The 19,998-nt window shown below is 48.8% G+C and overlaps 1 protein-coding gene and 1 long non-coding RNA gene across 3 annotated transcripts in view; both read left to right on the plus strand.

The window, feature by feature from the left end:
- Window positions 1-19,998, plus strand: part of LOC109451576 (uncharacterized) — a 420,408-nt gene that overhangs the window by 372,782 nt on the left and 27,628 nt on the right. The gene's annotated exons all lie outside the window — the stretch shown is intronic.
- On the plus strand, window positions 10,906-13,279 carry CRCT1 (cysteine rich C-terminal 1). Its single transcript, XM_019739829.2, has 2 exons — window positions 10,906-11,542; window positions 12,596-13,279. The coding sequence occupies exon 2, from the start codon at window positions 12,617-12,619 to the stop codon at window positions 12,968-12,970; it is 354 nt and encodes a 117-aa protein (XP_019595388.2). The 5' UTR covers window positions 10,906-11,542; window positions 12,596-12,616; the 3' UTR covers window positions 12,971-13,279.

Below are 19,998 nucleotides of genomic sequence, written 5' to 3' on the forward strand. Positions count from 1 at the left end.
AACACAGGGCATGACAGGTGCCCTGTCACAGACACTCTGTTACCGGGAGCTAGTGATGGGGTCCCTTCAGAGCAGGTTTCCCAGCGGAGTCCTTGACATGACCTTGGGAAGCTTGCAAGCATTGGGGAGGAAGGGTGTGTGTAGGCGCGTTCAGCGATGGTAATAATTTCGTGGGGCTGTAGTGTCCATACCGTGCAGGGGGGCAAACCTGGGGAGGTAGAGGCTGCCCCCAAGTAGGAAGAACGAGGCACCCGGGGGAGGGACTGAGATTTTTCCCCTTGGGGGTGATAGGGAGCCACGGAAAGTTTTAAATAGGCTTAGATTTCCGCTTTAGAAAGAGAGATGGGAAAGGTCTGAGGAAAGGGGGCAGTAAGGCTGGGAGGAGGAAGCCCGGTGCACTGTTGGGTGTGGAGCGGGGAAGAGGGCGCAGCTAGGATGACTCTCGGGCTTGGGTCGTGGGGCCATTTACGGAGGGAATGGAGGGGCTTGTGGGGAGGTAGTGATGGTGGGGTCTGTGCGCATCGGCTGCTGTCAACCGTGGAACACGGCTCATGTCTTCAGAGAATTAGGGATAAAGGACAGGTCGTTGGGAGGAGGGAGAGAGGCTTGCACGTGGTGGCCATGGGGCGCCTTAGGATGAAGGATGTTTAAAGGAGCGAGGGGGACTGGGCTATGCAGGCAGAGGAGGGGAAGCGGCCGAGAGGAGGGGGCAGCAAGAGGCTCCAGAGCCTGAAGTTCATGGGTGGATCAGTCCACAGCTCTAGACAGAGGCAGTCACAGTCCGAGATGGCTCCTTGGCTATTGGTGGAAAAGGCAGATGACACAGAGGCAGCCGGAAATTCTCAGTCCTGTTGTCATTGCGTGAGAGACGTGGAGCAGCTGGCAGATGGCCCAGACTCTTGTGCTATGACTCAGCTCCGTACCTGCTGCTTCTGTGCAATTGAGTGGAAGCATCAAATGCCGCTTCCCTGCTCCTTTGGGGGCGTTTAGTAGCTCTGTGCTGAGTTAAACATTTTATCCTCCAGGTAATGGGTGCTCATGGCAGGAACGTTAGCAAATGTAGGTAAGCAAAAAGGAAAAAAGAAACGTTCGTGAGCTCCCACCCAGAAGTAAATACTGTTGACATGCTGCTGTTGTTTGCCCATCGAGGCTTTTTTCTGTGTATTATGTATAAATATACAGACACATGGAGTGAGGTATAGTGCGGTCATCCCGTTCTTTCCGCTGTTGTGCCTCGTATGCACTTTTTCTTCTCTAATTCACTTTCCTTAAGCGTTGGTCCATCCTCATCGGCGTCCCCTCCTGTTGCAGCTCAGGGGGAACACCCGTCTCCCCACTAGACTGCCAGCTCTTGGTGGGCAGTGATTGTGGCTTTGTCAGCTTTGTCTCTCCACTGCCCAGCACAGGCCTGCCTCCCTGTAGGTCCTCAATGGGGAACTGAAAAAATCCCCTGCTGAAGACATTCCATGGATGATGACAAACACAGGCAGACTAAACAGCCGTGAGGGCCAGCATCCCAGAGCGAGTCACGTGTTATGCCCCCCAAGGGACAGGTGCCTTTGCCTCGGTGTGGCTGCCGCCAGCCCTTCCCTGCTGCCAGCTCACGTCACCTCAGCTTCCAGCCTGTCCAGCTGGGAAAACAAGGTGTCTGAGTGCATGTGCTTCCGGGAGCCTCCTTGGCTATTTTTATTCCTGAGTCCCCACCTCGGAAACTTACCTCCTTTCTCTGCTTACTCACTCTGGAGGCTCCCGCGGCATCCCCCGCCTCCAGGCTCCAGCTATGGAAATGCTCCCCACTGCGGAGATAACACCGCAGCTGGCCAGGGGTCCCAGGAGGCCTGAGCACCCCACGCATCAGGGCCAGCAGGCCAGCAGAGCGAGCTGGCTCCGGCCTGGGGGCGGGGCTCAGGCCTGGGGGCGGGGCTCCGGCCTGGGGCGGGGCTCCGGCCTGGGGGCGGGGCTCTTTCAGTAAGTGCCCTGAGCACTGGAAGCCCCAGGTAGCTTTGCACAGAAGTGCCTGCTGTTCCCCGCCTTCACCCACGTCTCTGCCATTCATTTCTTGGAGGTGGTGGTCCCCAGGTCCATAAGCAGATCGCTCTGCTTGTGGTCTGAGACCAGAACTGCCAGAGGGTCTTCCACCCAGCACTGCAGTCTCCCGGCCCATTTTAAAGTCACAGGGCTCTAGCGTCTCAGAAGCCGAGGATTTACAGTCTGCTTCCGTGCGTTTTACAATTGAGATACACTTGACAATAACATTGTGTAAGTTGAAGGTATACAACTGTTGGTTTGACCCATGTATGTATTATCGTCTGATTGCCACTGTAGCTTAGCGAACACCTCCATCACCTCCCATCATTGTCATTTTGTGTGTGTGTGTGTGTGTGTGTGTGTGTGTGATAACATTGAGACCTAGTGTCTTCGCAACTTTGCAGTGTCAACACAGCACTGCAGTGCACTCTCTCTGCTGTACATCAGATCTCCAGGACGTACTCCTCTTCTAGGGGCCAGTGTCTACCCCTTAACACCCCCCCAAGTCCCCGCACCCCAGCCCCTGGTAACCATCATTCTACTCTCTGTTCCCGTGAGTTTGGCTGTTTTAGATTCCACACAGAAGTGAGATCATACAGAATTTGTCCTTTTCTTTCTTATTTCCCTTAGCATATGCCCGCAAGGCCCATCTGTGGCAGGGTTTCCTTCTTTCTCAAGGCTGAATAATATTCCGTTGTACGTATAGACAACATCAGTCATCTGCTGAGGTTGTTTGCATCTCTTGGCTATTGTGAATAACGCTGCAAAGAACGTGGGGGTGCAGCTATCTGTTCGATATCCTGTTTCTATTTTCTTTGGATCTAGACCCAGGATTGGAATTACGGAATCATATCGTAGTTGTATTTTTAATTTTTTGAGGAGCCTCCATTCTGTTTTCCACCATGGCTGCACCAATTTGCAACCCCACCAACAATGCACGAGGGTTTCCTTTTCTCCACATCCTCGCCAACACTCGTTCTTTGTTGTCTTCTTGATGATGGCCATCCTAACAGATGTGAGGCTTTGATTTGCATTTCCCTGACAATCAGTGATGTTGGGGGCCTTTTCTTGAAACTGTCCGCCATTTGGATCTTTTCTTTGGGGAAAAAAATGTCTATTCTGTTCTTCTGCCCATTTTTTAAATCAGGTGTTTTTTTTTGTTTTTGTTTTTTTTTTTTTTTTTTTTTTCATTGAGTTGTATGAGCTTTTTAAAATACACATATAGTTTTTGGACATTAACTCCTTATCCAATATATGTTTTCACAAGTACTTTCTCTCATTTCACAGGTTGTCTTTCAATGGGGTGTTTACACAAGTGGGGTCACTGCGTTGTTTCCACTGTTGTGCCTTGTGTGCACGTTTTCTTCTCTAATCCACTTTGCTTAAGCATTGGTTCATCCTCATCGGAGACCCCTCCTGTTATAGCTCAGGGGGGACACCCAGCTCCCCACTGGACTGACAGCGGTCGATGGGCAGTGATGGTGGCTTTGTCTCTCCACTGCCCAGCACAGGCCTGGCTCCCTGTAGGTCCTCAGTGTAAGTTGGGGGAACTGAAACAATCTCCTGCTGAAGACATTCCATGGGTGATGGCAAACACAGATTAAACAGCCATGAGGGCCAGCACCCCAGAGTAAAGCACCCTTATGGTTATATTGGACCCGCCTGGACAACTGAAGATAATTTCCCCATCTCAAAACATTTAAGCTAACCACATCTGCCAAGTTCTTTCTGCTGTGTAAGGTAACATAGTCATAGGCCCTGGGACTTGGGACAGGGCCATCTTTGGGGGAGAGGCATCCCTCTGTCTACTACAGAGCATCAGGGCCATGAGTAGTGAAAATAAGACAAATAAATAGTAAAATTACCTTCCCAGTGTTAAACTCCAAAATCAGCATGTGATGGATGAGACCACTCAGACACACCCCCTCCAGGGGGCTTCCCAGGACAAGGTTCTAGCAGTGGGCAGGGTGATGTACGAAGGACCACAGAGGAAGGGCCATCAGAGGGCAGCCATTTTCAGGGCCACCCAAATCTGTCCAGGGCTTGGGGTGTTCACATGACCTGATGGGAACGTCTAGATCTGTTGGCCACCAAAACCCGAGGTCGTTATGCAGTCCCCCATGCCCCGTCACCTCCAGATTATGACTGGATGTCTTTGGGGAGTTTTCCTGCAGGAAAAGGATGGTTGATACTCTGGTCTCAGGTCTTGTGAGTTAGCTGCAGGGAGTGACTCAGCACCACCAGGATTGATAAACTCAGAAGCATGGATGGTCATGAACTTCAGGGCCCAGGAACTGTCACCAAGGAGTGCCACCCTGGGACGGGTTCTTGGGCCTGCCAGCTGGCCCAGCCCTGCTGACGCCAGACCCTGCCTTTCAGACACAGGAACTCAGTTCATTGTTTCCAAGCAGTAGCAGTAAAGATTACTTCCAACTTTTCTAAACATGTGATTCAGACAACATGACTCACCATGGTTTTTACTATTTCCACCCCAACTCCAATATCCATGGTTAATAAGCCAATTATATAAAACAAAGCTTGCTGGAAAAAATCGCAAGAAGAAATAAAATATTCAAGAGGCAGCGTGCTGTGATGGCACTAGGGCTGATTGCAGGATTTCAATTCGGGCCCCTTTCCATGTCTGAGCCTCTGTTTCCTCATCTGTAAAATAAGAGGCGTGGTCTCAGTTCCGGATTCTCAAGCCCGACTGCACTATAGAACCACCCAGTGAGCTTGTGGAGAATGTCTGTGCCCATGTGTCACCAGGTTTGAGAACCACTGTCTCTGAGTGATGGCCAAGGTCCTTCCCACATCTACTCTAACGTTCCATGAAATGTTTGGAATTTTTCAATGAAAATCTGGGTTCAGATTTGTTGGAGGCACCCCATGCTCCTTACTGAACAGCAAATTCAACTAAACAAGGAAATGAAAATTGAGTGTCTATTACCTACAAAACACTAAAGTTGGTCCCTTAGGGTTTCCTGCTCTCAAAAGGCCTTAGTGTGTGTCAGCTTAGGTGGCCATGGGCCCAAGTCATTATAAGTGAAGGGGGATGGACATGGTTCCTTTTAAGACTCATCATACCCATGCATTAAATGGGTAATTCCTTTCACTTCTATTGGGCTTCTTTTTCCAGAAATTCACAACCTGAGTTATGCATCTATATCCTTTCTCATATTTGTCAGTAAGGAGGGGAAGAAGATAGAGCCTCACTCTAGCAGCCAAAGCAGCCTCCCTGCCTCCCCACCTGTGGTCTTTCCCTAAGCCCACCCACCCCCTGTGTTCTAAGGTGAAGAAATGGCCCATCATCAAGTTTCACTTTTAATATTCATTGAGTGCTTACTGTATGCCAGACAGGATGCCAAGAGCTTTATGGATCTTCAGTCATTTCATCTGCAAATGATTCTATGTGATAAACACTACCACTTCCCCCATATCACAGACGAGGATGCTGAGACAGAGAGCTCATGTCCCTTGTCCAAGGTCACAGGGCTAGTCTGCGGGAGCTGGGATTCAAACCCAAAGACTGGCTCTGGAACTCATGTCCCTCGCTGCTTATAAACGGATCCCGTGCCCCCCATGAAATGTTCTATGGCTGCCCAAAATAATGCTTACAGAAAATGGATAAAGCAGGGGCAATGTTTATGTCAAAATGTTAAGTGAAAAGTTAAAGATAAACTCTGTAACTACTGTGATAAAAGTCTATGTAAAGTCAAAAGAAAATGCAAATTACTTTTAAAAAAAAGTACACAGTAAAAAGACTGGTAAAAGGAAAAAAGAGACTGCAAATAAAATGGCAAAATGTTAAAACCACTTGGGTGACGGGATTCTAAGTGAATTTTAAACTCTCCCTATTTTTTGGCATTTTTTTCATAATGGTTATACTTTCTTATAATCTCTTCCCCCAGTGGCACAGTGAATCCTCTTTCTATTTTGCTGTAAACAGTTGTGAGGTCTAAGCTCTGATATTGCAAAATATAGTTTGGATTCAAAAAATTGGCAGATCAGTAATGTGGAATTTAACAGATATTTTCTCATGGATATAAGAGTAGCCATAATTCTTTTAAAACTAGTATTTTGAGCTAAGAGTCAGAGGCACCGTTCTAAGAACTTTCCTGTATTTCCTCATTTAGTGGGTGGGAATTATTATTAGCCCCTTTGTATAGTAATAATTAAGTAACGAGTTTGCAAAGCTGGGAAGATGCCAGACAGTCTCTCTTTTTATAAGCTGTTACAATGTAGACACACACTTCTGGCAACTTCCATAGGAAGCTAGTTCTCCGGCTCCGCCCTCAGCATACATCTGGTCCCTGCCCACTCCCCTTGAGCTGGCCAAAGGTACCTTCTTTAGGACCCCATGTGGAAGGAGTAGCCATTCCTAGACTTCTTCTGCCCTTTCAACGAGATTGTTCATGCTGAGTCAGTGCTATTTGTGAGTTCTCTTGGTGGGTCAAGTTCAGGTAAGGAGAGAAGCCCAACCGCCCCCTCAGTCTGCATCAGGCCTGCCTAAAATACCATCGTTGAGATATCCAGCATTCTTGGTGGAGGTATGGTGTCTCCTAGAAATGAAAAGCTACAGGCTTGGGCCTGGCACTGTATTTTGGGTCTCTGTCCTTATCCTAAAAAGGGCCATTTAATTTCCATTGTGGGAGTATTTCCCCCTCCATGGCCTATCCCAAGGGGAAGAGAGCCCCCCCTCCCCAACTCCCAGAGATCTACAACCCTCCTGACCCAACTCAGGAAATGGGGAGCATAGCAGAGCTGCCTGTGAGATTGGTAGGCTTGTGTGTGTGTGTGTGTGTGTGTGTGTGTGTGTGTAATCCTCCAAGCTCCATCACCACCCCACAGGCCTGCAATTCTCTCTGTGCCTTAGTGCTTGTCATGCTTATGGGGGAAGGAATCGGGTCCTTGGATGTGAGGGGAGGGTAGTCACCCGGGCCCCTTGGGAACGATGCTCTCAGCACCTACTGATGCCAGCTCAGGGCTGGGTCTGTATAAAAGACAGGAGCTTCTGACAGCTCCTCAGTTCACCTGCCTCCTGGGTGACCTGCTCCAGTCCCTGAAGCAGGTAAAGCCCATCTTGAGGACCAGCAGGGACTCTTGGTTCTGGCATTTGGGGCAGAGAGAAGCCCTGGGCGAGGACAGTATTGAGAAAGGACAAGAAGGAAGGACATGGAGGGCGGGCTTTCCTGCAAGGGGAGGGTGGAAGGCGGGGAAGTAGGATCGTGTCTTTTGGAAGCTGCACTTGAAGTTACGGAGTTCCTGGGCGGAAACCTGTGGCCTATTTCTTGTAACTGATTTTGCGAGACTGAGTTTTAAAAATATGATCATCATAAAGATGAAATCTTGTGAATTCACATTTCACTGTTGAATGTAAGGGCGTTGTCTCGAGTTAGTTGAACTTAAAACTTCTGTATTGTCTGTTGGCTTCATTCAGCTCCTGCTGACAGAACCAGCAGCAGTGCCAGCCCCCTCCCAAGTGTCCCCCCAAGTGTCCTCCCAAATGTCCCCCCCAGTGCCCAGCCCCCTGCCAACCTCCAGTCTCTTCCTGTTGTGGGTCTGGGGGTGGGGGCTGCTGTGACCCCAGCTCTGGGGATGGCGGCTGCTGCCTGAGCCACCACAGGCCCCGCCGGTCTTTGCGTCGCCGACACCACTACTCTGACTGCTGTGGCAGTGGAGGTGGCAACCAATCTGGGGGCTCCAGCTGCTGTTCTGGGGGCTCCGGCTGCTGCTGACCTGGCCGTGAGTAGCATCGAGAAGCCTCTTTACAGGAGCCAAGGTGCCCATGACCCAGCCCTGAGGCTTCTCCTGAGGCTTCTCCTCATTCCCCAGGGAATGGCGTCGGCAATGGCCTCAGCTCCCGTCTCCTTGCGCCCCTGTTCATCCGCTGTGAGCAGGGCCAGGGGGCTGACCTTGGTCTTCGCCTGACTCTACCCTCGGACACAGTTCTTTGGCGACTGGTGTTGCAGTGCAGTTAGGACGCTGTTTTCCCTGCCACAATAAAGCTTTTTCTCCCTGACGCCACAGCCTCCTGATTAAATTTGGTCCATCTCTCCCACTGCCCACCCCGTGCATCAAGCCTCTCCCTGCCCCTTCTCTGAAGTGCACGTGAACACTTTAAAAATCAGTTTGGGAAGCAATTTGGCAGTGAAGCCCCTTAGACCTCTGGGAAACATACTCCCATTTGCGCACTGAATGTGGGAACGTGAACTTGAAGGGGAGAGTCGTGTCTGAGACCATCATGTTGACATAAGTCTTGCACGGCGAGAGTTAGGGACAGGTTTTCGGGGGGAAAAGGATGGCGATACCCAGAAAGGTCACAGTGAGATGAGATACTCTGGGACGGTTTCCTTCAAGCAAAGGTGAGTGTTTAAAAGGGCTCTGTCTGCTGGTTATGGGAAGTAGGGCCACCCAAAGTGTTCATTCTGGGCCCCACTGAATGGACATCCTTTATTGCTTTGACTTCCAGGTGCTTCCATCAGTTGATTAGAGGAGAGCCAATGGGAGTTTAGTGAGTTTAGGAGGAAGGGATGAAATGTCTGAGCCCATTTTCCTGAAAGCCTGAGTGTGGGTCTCAGTAGAGAACCAAGAAGCACAACCTCCGCCATGTGGTTTGTGTGTGTGTGTGTGTGGGGGGTAAGTGGGGGAGAGGAGGGAAGGGGGGAGCGGTGGTGGGGAAGAGCAGGGGAGCTCTGGTGACTGTATCGTTTTCTATTTCCTTTATGTACAGGCTGATTCCTCCAGGAGATATTTAGAATGTTTGAGATAGAAATGATAATTCCAAAACAGCCTTTTGATAATTAAGATATGATAATTAAGTTCGTGAACTTGCCACCGTGCGCTTTCATTGGCAGCGGCGTACAAACAGCTCGGTAAGGTTTCATAACCTTGGTATAGCAGTGTCTCACAGCTGTGTTCGTGTCCACGGGTGGCGGTGTTTTGCTGAGTGGCGTTCATTATTGTTGTTGCATGTTTTTGTGTGCCGGAGTATGTCTGAGCTTGAACTAGAGCCATGAACAAACATTACATTTCTTGTTAAACTTGGCAAGAGTGGAAGTGAAGTCAGGGACATGTTAGTCCAAGTTTATGGGGTTCATGCCGTGATGAAAATGGCAGTGTACAAATGTTTTTCTGAGGGGAGAGAACGTGTCACTGATGAAAAGAGGTCAGGGCAGCCAATAAAGAGCAGAGCTGACGAAAACATTGCAAAAATTCGTCGAATAGTGTGTCAAAATCGCTGGCTGACTGTGAGACGTATAGCAGACCAAGTAAACATAGATAGAGAAATAGGAAAATCTTAACTGATAATCTTGGCATGAGAAAGGTGTGTGCAAAAATGGTCCCGAAGGAGTTCATTGATGAACAAAAGCAAAGGAGAGTTGCAGATTGCCAAGACCTGTTGGAGAGGCAAGATGATGTTTTGGGCCATGTTTTCACTCATGTTGAAACATGAGAGTACCAATACGACCCTGAAACAGAGCATCAAAGTGTACAATGGAAGTCAGCCAATCCTCCAAGACCAAAAACGTTCTGTCAGTCCAAATCAAGAGTTAAGACGATGTTGCTAACCTGTTTGCTATCAGAGGGATTGTTCATTATGAATTTGTACCAACTGGACAAACAGTTAACCAAGTTTATTATTTGGAAGTGCTGAAAAGGCTGCATGAAAAAGTTAGATGAAAACGACCTGATCTTTTCACCAACAATTCATGGCTCTTGCATCATAACAATGTACCAGCTCACATGGCACTGTCTGTGAAGGGGTTTTTAGCCTGTAAACAAATAACTATATTGGAACACATTCCTTACTCACCTGATCTGGCCCCCAATGACTTCTTTCTTTACCCGAAGATAAAGGAAATATTAAAAGGAAGGCATTTTGATGACATTCAGGACATTAAGGGAAATACACTGATGGCCATTCCAGAAAAAGAGTTCCAAAATTGCTTTGAGGGGTGGACTAGGCACTGGTGTCGGTGCATAGCTTCTCCCAAGGGGACTACTTTGAAGGTGACCATAGTGATATTCAGCAATGAGGTATGTAACACTTTTTGTAGGATGAATTCGCGAACTTAATTGTCAGACCTTGTACAAGGTAAACAACTAGCCCTTCCTTTGGTATGAGTTACAGTGATGGATGGGTGAAGTGAGCTAGTGCATGAGCTAGTACATGAGTAGCAAGTCCACACGATGAGCACACACTTGCCCAGACCATCTCCCAGAGAAGATCCTGTCTCCATCTGGTGACTTCATTCCTTCTCTAATACTGACCTCACTTCTTGGAATGTCTCACCTGTACTCACCAACAGGTGACCCTACGTGCATGGAACCTGTTAATCAGGCTCTAAAGCCACGTTAAATGAAACTGGTATCTTTTGTGACTTACCGTTCCCTCGTGCCACTCCCAGCACATGCACCCCCAAACCTATGTCTCACCATCAACTCTTGAATTCTCAGTCTTGGATTTCTTGTATCGCACATTCATGGCTGTGAGCAAGTACATTGCTTAAGGAACAGTTATGAAGCCAGTTGACCTCCAAAGTCGCTCCAATTCTTAAAAGTTAGTTATTCTAAAACACCATTTTTCATGGACACTTGGAACCTTGGGAAAGACTTCTCTCTCTCTCTCCCTTTCCTTCCTTCCTTCCCTCCCTCTTTCCATTCGGCAGTGGCCCCAAGGAGAACCTATCTTCAAAGGCAATTTGGGATGGGCTGAGGAGCAGAGAGGCCGCAGGCTGGCTTGGCATTGCCACAGAACCAGCCTCCTGCATACAGTTTTCTCTTTGATGTGGTAACATGATTACATTCACAACTTTTCTGGTCTTAATGGCTCCATAACTGCTTGGGGTTTTCTTCCTGCTTCCAGTGACAGAGAGACACTGCCACTGGGATTCCCACAGCCACATCCCTGCCGCCACCTTCACTCAGTGCCACCTGGAAGCATCTGGATGAAACTCAGAAGGCTCCTCACTAGCGTGTGGACTGACGCGAGGATCCAAGGCCCAAGAACCAGAGACGCGCAAACCAGGACCCCGAGGGGATGAACTGCCAAGATATGACCACGCAGGGACAGATGTGTGAACGGGAGCAGTGTGTGTGTGTGAGAGTGTGTGTGTGTGTACACTGTGAAAAGGGGCAAACACAACATGTCCTGTGAAAGGGCCGCAGACCTCTCCTCACTGAGTCTCCGTGCTGTGTCTTCACCCACACAGCCCTCAGGGTCCCAGCTATGACCCGTGTCCTGTTTGGAAAGTAAACATGCCACGACAATCCTGGCACCTCTGTGCAGTGACTTGAGTAAGCACGTGCACCACCTCCAGTGTTACCTAAGTGACAAACGTCTCAGGGATGTGAGCGTCAGCTGAGCCTGTCTATTGGGAAACAGGCTCCTCCCAACTCCCAGACCAATGGAATCTATAAAAGGTTTTCTCGCTGGAAGCTGGTCAGTCCACAGCCTAGCAGGTGGCCCGTTCCAGTTGGAAAGCTGAGTGTCTTCTGGTGGCGCCAGGGGCTGGTGAGTCTCTACACAGGGCCTGGGGAGGAGGCTGGGGAAAGGGGAAGGCAGGACACAGCTGGAAGGAGAGCCCTGGAATGTGCATTAAGTGTCAAGTGAGCCAACCTCTCATGGTACCAGTGAAGGCACGGAGGTCAGCCTGGGGTGGGGGCTTCTGCCAGGTTCCCGGGCAAGCCTGGAGCGGAGCTGTGGCTAGAACCTGCGTCTTTGGCCCTCCAGTCTGGGATGCATTTCCTCCTTGGGCACCACTCTCCTTTTCCTGTGGTTGTGGGAAATGAGAGGCTAGGGCAGGGAAGACCTAGACAGACATGCTTCTGGCCTTTGTGGATTCTTCAGACCCGCTTTGGGGATGCAGGCTGATTGGGGACTTTCTAAAGGATGGGGCATTCATGCAGGGCCAGTAACTATGCGACCATCACTTGGAAGTCTGTGGCCACATGAAATGGGAGAGGGGAAAAGCCAGGAAAATTCTGGACTGGATCTTACAGATACCATGTTTCCCCGAAAACAAGACCTAGCCAGACCATCAGCTATAATGCGTCTTTTGCAGCAAAAATTAATATAATACCCGGTCTTATATTATATACCCGGTCTTATTATTACATTATATTATATTATATTATATTATATTATATTATATTATATTATATTATAGACCCAATCTTATATTAAAATAAGACCTGGTCTTATATTAATTTTTGCTCCACAAGACGCATTAGAGCTGACGATGGTCTGTCTAGGTCTCATTTTCTGGGAAACGCAGTACATTGCCTCAGTATCCTCGCTATTTTCCGCAGTGGAGACCCTGGGTGTTCCTTATTCTATCCCCAGAAATTGGGAAAGCACTGACTGTGCACAGGCTGTTCCCCGCTCTGTGCACGTGTAACGCCCTGGAGACACCTCTTGGGGGGTTGTCTCTTTGCTCCCCCTCTTTCCGTCCTCGCACCGGGCAGGCCGTCGTGCTCACAAAGCCAAATCTCACGCGCCCCAAGTCCCGCTGCTGGAAAGGACACGTGTGTGTACCTCGCGTGTGAAAGGCTGCTTTTCTTGCAGGTTAACGGTGACGACCCCGCCATGTCCTCCCAGCAAAGCGCGGCCTCGGCCAAGGGCTACCCCAAGGGCGCCTCCCAGGGCTCCGGCCCCGCGCCCGCCCCGGTTCCCGCCCCGGTTCCCGCCGCCTCGTCCTCCTGCTGCGGCGGCGGCTGCTGCGGCGGCGACTCCGGTAGCTGCTGCGGGGACTCCGGCTGCTGCGGGGGCTCCGGCTGCTGCGACTCGGTGTCCACCGGCTGCTGCTGCTTCCCTAGGAGGCGCCGCCGGCAGCGCAGGAGCGGGGGCGGCTGCTGCGGGGGCGGCTGCTGCGGGGGCGGCAGTCAGAGGTCGCAGTGCTCGGGCAACACCCAGAGCCAAGGCTGCTGCGGCGGCTGCTGAGGCCCCCGCTGCCCCGAAGAGCCGTGCGACAGCCACCGGCCGGCCTGCAGTCTCTGCCTCGGGTCACCAAGCTCGCGCTCGGGGCTGGGCCTCCTAGTTTGCCCTCCCATCAAGTTAGCTGCACTTGGATGTCCAGAAACCCAGCCTGTCCTCAGCCCGCAAAACTCCCTGACTCCTGTGTGATTTTCCTGCCTGGATGGGACACTGGGCTCTACTGTCTGCATGGGCTTGCACGTAGTAGGTGTTCAATAAAAGCCTATTGATCTGATTGCCTCTTAAAGACATGTCATAATAAAGCTACCTCCTGAGAACACCCCTCTGGCTGGTTGTGCTTTCGTCTGTGTGATTGTTGTGTTCTGCCTGCCACCCCTTCCAATCCCTCACTCAGCCCAGCCTCGGCATATTTGTAAAAGGCAGGAAACTGAAATCCCTGCTTGAACAAGGGTGCTTTTCTGGAACTTCATCACGACAGCAGAAATCGCCTATGGAGCCAGGCAGTGTTCTAAGGATGGCAGTGACACGCGTCGTCTCACTTCATTCTCGCGATGACTCAGTGAGGTAAGGGCTGTTATCCCCACTTTATAGAAGAGAAACTGAGAATGCCTCACTTGAACAGTCACTCAGCCAGTACGTGATGGAGAAGACCGGATGCCCAGCTCCAGGGCTTATGCTCCCAACTGCTCCGCTGGGTCCCCCCAAAACCTTCCATAGCCTTGCCCACCCTCCTGCCCGCGGGGCCCAGGCAGCTGAGCCGCAAAGGTTTGCATCTGCAGCCTGGCTCTGGAAACAGGCAGCTGAGATGTTTTTTGGGTTTTGTCCCAGAGGGCCACTGACCCACTGCTGTGCTGAATGGGTGAAGGGACTTCCGCAAGCTGGGCCTTCCAGGAGACTGGGAAGCTCTCTCTCCAGGTCTCATCCTTGCCTCTGAGGCCCGACCAAGAGCCCTGGGCTTCCACGACACAGGGGGTGTGATGTGCCACACTCAGAAACGTGGGAATGTCATTGTCCAGAGACGGTGGTGTGAAGGTGGTGGTGCGGTCATCCCGAGTGGGTCAGAGACCCAGGCCTGTGGACATCGATCTTACCACTCATTTCAGGACAAAAGGAAGAGAGAGCACAGCACCCCCCTGAAGTGATGTCTGCTGGCTCAGGAGGGAGGAAGCCATAACAACTGTGATAATAATAGTCACAGGAGCTGCTTCTTTGTAACCAAGCATTTCCTTTGTTCTGGACACAAGCCCCGGCACTTTATCTCATTTAACCCTCACTGTGATCTCAAGATACAGACATGAACTTCCCTGATTTTCATATGTGGGGAAACAGGTTCAGAGAGTTTCAGAGACTTGGCCCAAGTCGCACGTACGTCCAAGTGTATGTCCAAGGCCCCCAGATGGCGAGTGAGGGAGATGAGAGTCAAATTGGGGTCCGTCTGACTCCAAATCCACGTTCTCAGACTCAAAGTGTCACAGACTAGTGTGTGCCAGGTACCCATTAGAAATCACCACCACCCAAGGGGCACTCGGGGCTCTGCCGACACACCCAGCCTCTTAGAAGATTGAAGCTTGGCGTCATGCCTACTGTTACATCAGTGACCCAGTGATTGGCAAGCTGTCATGGCATCCACCCAGCAAAAGGCACTTGCTCAGAGGTGAGGTCAGAAACACTCCATTGATTCATCCAGGATATTTAAGTCGAGGCCAAATGACCCCTGTCAGGGAGGTGCTGAAGGGCAGCCCCGCTCTGGGTGGGAGGGCCCTTCCTTCCATCTCTGAGATTCTGGGATTCCCAGTGGGAGGTGATTTGTGGAAACTGTTTACAAACAGATGATATCACCCATGAACCTGCCTGACCCACAAGTGATGCGTGTTGCAGCAACAAGCCTGGGGACTCGGTGGTGGGGTAAGGTGGGAAGGGAGTGCTCTGCTACCCAACTAAGAAGACACAGACTGGAGCCAGCCATAGGCAGGAAGCTAAGGCCTGAGTTTTGGGAAACACAGTGGTTCACCAAGAGACATGTGGATCCGAACGGAAGTGTACACCCGTACACAGGCGGCCCGTTGATATGGATCAAGGGCTGACCGTGGATGGGGGTACCACCAGGCTCGTATATCCTTGACCTCTAGAAGGCCGCTACAGGAGGGCTTTGATGAGAGAGATTTGGGCATTCTAAGAATGGTTTCATTGTGGAAACCTAGAAACTCCTTTGGATGCGCGAGAGCTGTCAGCGCATAGCCCCATAGCCTTTCCTCATTTCCGGCAGCAGGTAATGCTGTAAGGAAAATAAAGAAGACAGGAACGGAGACGTTCAGTAAAGGAGTGTGGAGGTTTTAGGTGAAGACCAGGGAAGGCCTCTCTGAGGAAGTGCGATTTGAGCAGAAAAGGTAGGAACCATCTCACAGAGCAGGAAAGCACGTGTTTATGGGTTCCCGCCTGGCTGGCAGCCTGAGGCTACCGATGTTTACGGGGTGCTCACAGTTTTGTTGGCCCCGTTAGAGACTTTCCCTCTTGGGAAGTCGCTTGTAATTCCAGCTTCTCGCATGCAGCTTTGATCGTGAGAGCAATCATATGATATGATTTCACACAGTCCGCACAACCGTCCCACAAGGTGGTTTTGCCCCCACTTTGTTAAATAAGAAAACTGAGACAGAGCTGTCAGGTCCCAAGGTCACACAGTTTGTAATTGGCAGAACAGGGTTTTGAACAGGATGTGTTTGATTCTAAAACGAGTGTTCTGAACACTGAGCTATAATACACATTTCTGGGGAGAAGAGGGGAGAAGTTTCAAATTTGGACAGAGGGAGGAGAAAGGAGATCGAAGGGGGAGGTGGTGTCGAAAGACCCCGAGGACACATCCTCAGAGAGGAAGAGACGAGACCAGGTCATGGATGGTTTTGTGTGACAAACCAAGGAGCTGAAACTGTATCGTATTTGTGGAGTGTGATGGTAGGAAAATGGTTTTGAGAGAAGTCGTTAGAAAGATAGAAGTTGGTCTCCATAACACCTGTAGCACTCTCTTAGATGCCCCTAAGGTTAATTAGGCAGCAAGGATTCAGGTGCTGTCGAGAAAGAAATGAGTGGAGATAATACAGTAGGTACATCACCGTGAGAAGCTACAGTGGTCCAGGCCTGAAATGAGAACCTGAATTCAGTACGTGGCAGTGGGTAAGGAAAGGAAATGACAGACATGAGAAAACATTTGTCCGGAAAGAAGAAGAGTAGAGAGAACTGGGTGATGTATTAAGATGGAGGAAGAGGAAGCAACGGGGTGTCTCTGAGGCTTTGTGCCTGATGACTGAGACCTGATGACACCATTGAGAACACAGAGATGTCAGGAGAAAGAACTGGTGTGGGGAGGAAGAAGGGAAGGTCAGCTCAGGACACGTGGAGGTCCAGGCAAGACATGACCCTGAGACAGCATGTGGGGCTGGAACTCCAGACAGAGATCCCTGAAAATTTAGAGAAGTAGAGAGTAATAAGTCACACAGAGGTGAGAATCAAATCCTTGAGAATGGAGACGGTGCCACCTAGGCAGTGAACGTTACTGAGATAACAGACCCGGTCTGCTTTGTCCACTGGAGTCACCTCGGTGTAAAGAACAGAGGCTGGGACATCAAAGACACTCCATACATACGGGTTAGGTATGTGAGTGAATGAATGAATGAATGAATGGGCAAAATAGAAAGTCAAAAGTTGAGTGGAGGAAGAAATTGAGCAGTTAGGAGGAAGTCGAGTTCCAAGTGAAGAGGGCAAAGATGGTAAGTCAGAGAAATTACCCAGAGATTTGGACTGGACAATTGATACGGCTATTTTGGGGTCTCAGGCTCTAGACACTCAGGTGGGGGAGAACCAGGACAGTGCAGAACTGTCATCCAAATCGGGTTAGTCACACAGGCCCTTCCTTCCCCTTACATGACCGTCTTGGTACCTCTAAGCCATTGAACAGTTATAGGAGGAGATTCTATCTTGCAGGATAGCAGTTCCATCTCAACCAGGTGGAACAGGTAGAACAGGACAACCAGCATTCATCATGAGTAAGGACAACATCCCAGATGACACAGCAGGAAATCAGAGTGAGCTGGCCTTGCTACATCTGAAATATGTCAGCTCACCTCAGAATGCGTCCACCCTAGAGAAGCAAGTCTCCTCTTTTACAGACGTCACACCAGGCAAGATCTATGGCTTCGGACATACCTCATTTAATGCCAGGTCTCATTCTAAGAAGATACTCATTCTACTGCCGATGATGTAGTTGTATCAGCTGTGTGTTCAGAAGCTCAACTGTCAGGGTCCCAAGGCTATTTTTCTATGTGTATGATGTGTGATGACATGGACCCGAAAGTCAGGAATTAATCTCCTTCCGCTAGCCTCCCTCCCCTCAGTGATTTTCTATTCATCCCTAACTGCCATTTTTCATTCATTAAAAATTCACTGATCACTTCTATAAGCGAGGCACTGCATAATACAAGCAACTCCCCTCCAGGCTTTTAGCTGGAGAGAAAGACAAATGTCTTTCACGTCATAAACGACAATGTCATAGTACAGTGTCATGGGATACATTCTCGAAGTCGGCACCACTGAGAGGGGACCACTCGTCCAGTGGAAGCAAAACGTATCCTTTGAACTTGGTCCTGAAAGACGTGTAGGAGTGGGCCAGGCTGAGAAGATAAGACAAAATAAGTCAACAGCCTTCAGTGCGAAGCCTTCACCAGACAGGTGAGCATGTGTTTTGTAGCAAACAACTTTGCCTGGCTGACAGTCATGGAAGCCGAGGCAGGTGAGATTACACAGCTGGTCAGGGGACAGATAAGGCAGGGCCTTGTACAATGACATACAGCTCCTGGAACTTTATCCTGGAGGCACGGTGAGCCATGGCATTTTGGGGCTCATTAGGGCTCTCTCGTACGTTTTGAATCATACTAAAGTTACTTTAGCTTAAACAATGGGGGGGAGTGTTAATTTCGTCTCTAGCGACACTGGTCACCTTTCTTCTTTTCTTAGTGTCTTCCCTAAATCTCAAAGTTCCATTCATTGTTTTATCTTTTATTTAAATCTTCCTTAATGCTACGGAATAATGCTTGTCCCACCAACCATTATGCTAGATGGTCTCCTTCCAGAGGCCTGAGTCACCTCTCATCCAATGGTGTTTCTCAGTCCCTGGGATCCCACTCCTCAGTGCAGCACTGCACTTCCCTCAGTGTTTTCTAACCCTTTGGATGCTCTTTTCTATAATTTCTTCTCTGCTATTCTCTTTCCTACCTCCACTTCTAAATCTGCACATAACTTAGATTCAGCCCGGAGGTCTCTGGCTTTCTCTTTTTACAGAGATACCTCATGTATTGACTCATTCTTCACACTTTTATTGAGGGCCTAATATGTGCTAGGCTCTTGGTAAGAATTTCATACATAAAGACGCACTCTGGGTGATTCCTTTATGTGGGTGTTTCCAAATCTCTATCTCTAGCCACATGCCCTGCAAATTGCAGGTTAAAAGAATACCGTGTTTCTCCGAAAATAAGACCTAGCCAGACAATCAGCTCCAATGCGTCTTTTGGAGCAAGGATTAATATAAGACCTGGTGTTATGTTATGTTATGTTATGTTATGTTATGTTATGTTATGTTATGTTATGTTATGTTATATAAGATCCAGTCTTATAATAAAATAAGACCGGGTCTTATGTTAATTTTTACTCCAAAAGATGCATTGGAGCTGATTGTCTGGCTAGGTCTTATTTTTGGGGAAACATGGTATCTCTGATTCTCACAGAAGAGTTTCATTTGGATATCTCAGACACGTCTCAGACTAAACATAACTACCTTGCAAACCAGTTGTTGTTTTTCCCTTCAGATTTTAATCCTTCAGATGGTGAGGCCGCTGTCAACACCTACATTCAAAACTGCAGTGAAATCTTTGACTCTTTCCTTTTCCTTGCTTTTGTATCTAACCAGTCGCCAAGCTGTATTGCTTTTTCTTTCCCACTAGTTCTCCCTGTTGCCGTTTTCTTTTGATCTCTACCACCACCATCTGTTATTTTTTCACAAGAAAATTGGCAGGAAGTTTGGAGGTAAAGGATCCAGGCTAGGCACCTGTCATGTGGTGCCAGGGGGAGCTAGTGTTGGAAATCTTAATCCACGCCTACATTGGGTGAGAACAAGCTATCATGGGATCAGAAACTCTATTCTGTGTCTGCTAGACAGCTCTTTACACTTACACACCTTCGGGCACTTTAACTAGCCTCTTCTTGCCTTACCCTGGCCTCCTATCTTGCCTAACTTCTCACCTCTTCTGGCCAATTTTATAGCTTTATCTTAACATCCTCGAAGTAGCCATCATTACTTCTACTATTTTGTACTGTCGATGCTGGTTTCTTTTTATCCACATTTTTATTTTTTCCCTCACTATTACCTACATCAGGTCATTCTTTTTTTCTGGATTCAATTTCCTTCTTCCTGAGGTAAATATTGTGGTAGTTCTTTTAGCCACTGTTAGTGGTAAAATCAATCTTTACCTGAACATATCTTAATTTGATCATCACCTTTAAATGATATTTTAGCTGGATATAGAATTCCAGGTTGGTAAATATAATCTCAGATCACTTTGAAGACATTTTCCCACTATTTTCTGACACTAATGGCTGAGAAGGGTGCAGTCAGCCTAATTTTCATTTTTTTCTTTTTCTTTTTTTTCTTTCTTTCTTTTTCTTTTCTTTCCTTTTTTTTTTGTGTGTGTGTGTGTGTGTGTGTGTGTGTGTGTGTGTGTGTGTGTGAAGGTACAGGCATACCTTGGAGACACTGTGGGTTTGGCTCCAGATCACTTCAATAAAGAGAATATTTCAATAAAGTGAGTCACAGGAATTTTTTGGTTTCCCAGTGCATATAAAAGTTATGTTTACACGACACTGTAGTCTACTGAGTATGCAACATCATTATGTCTAAAAAGCAATGTTTGAAATATTGCAAAAATTACTGAAACATGACATAGAGACACAAAGTGAACAAATGCTGTTGGAAAAATGATGCCTCTAGACTG

The sequence above is a fragment of the Rhinolophus sinicus genome, linkage group LG14 (genome assembly GCF_036562045.2).
Source record: "Rhinolophus sinicus isolate RSC01 linkage group LG14, ASM3656204v1, whole genome shotgun sequence".
NCBI classification, from domain to species: domain Eukaryota; kingdom Metazoa; phylum Chordata; class Mammalia; order Chiroptera; family Rhinolophidae; genus Rhinolophus; species Rhinolophus sinicus.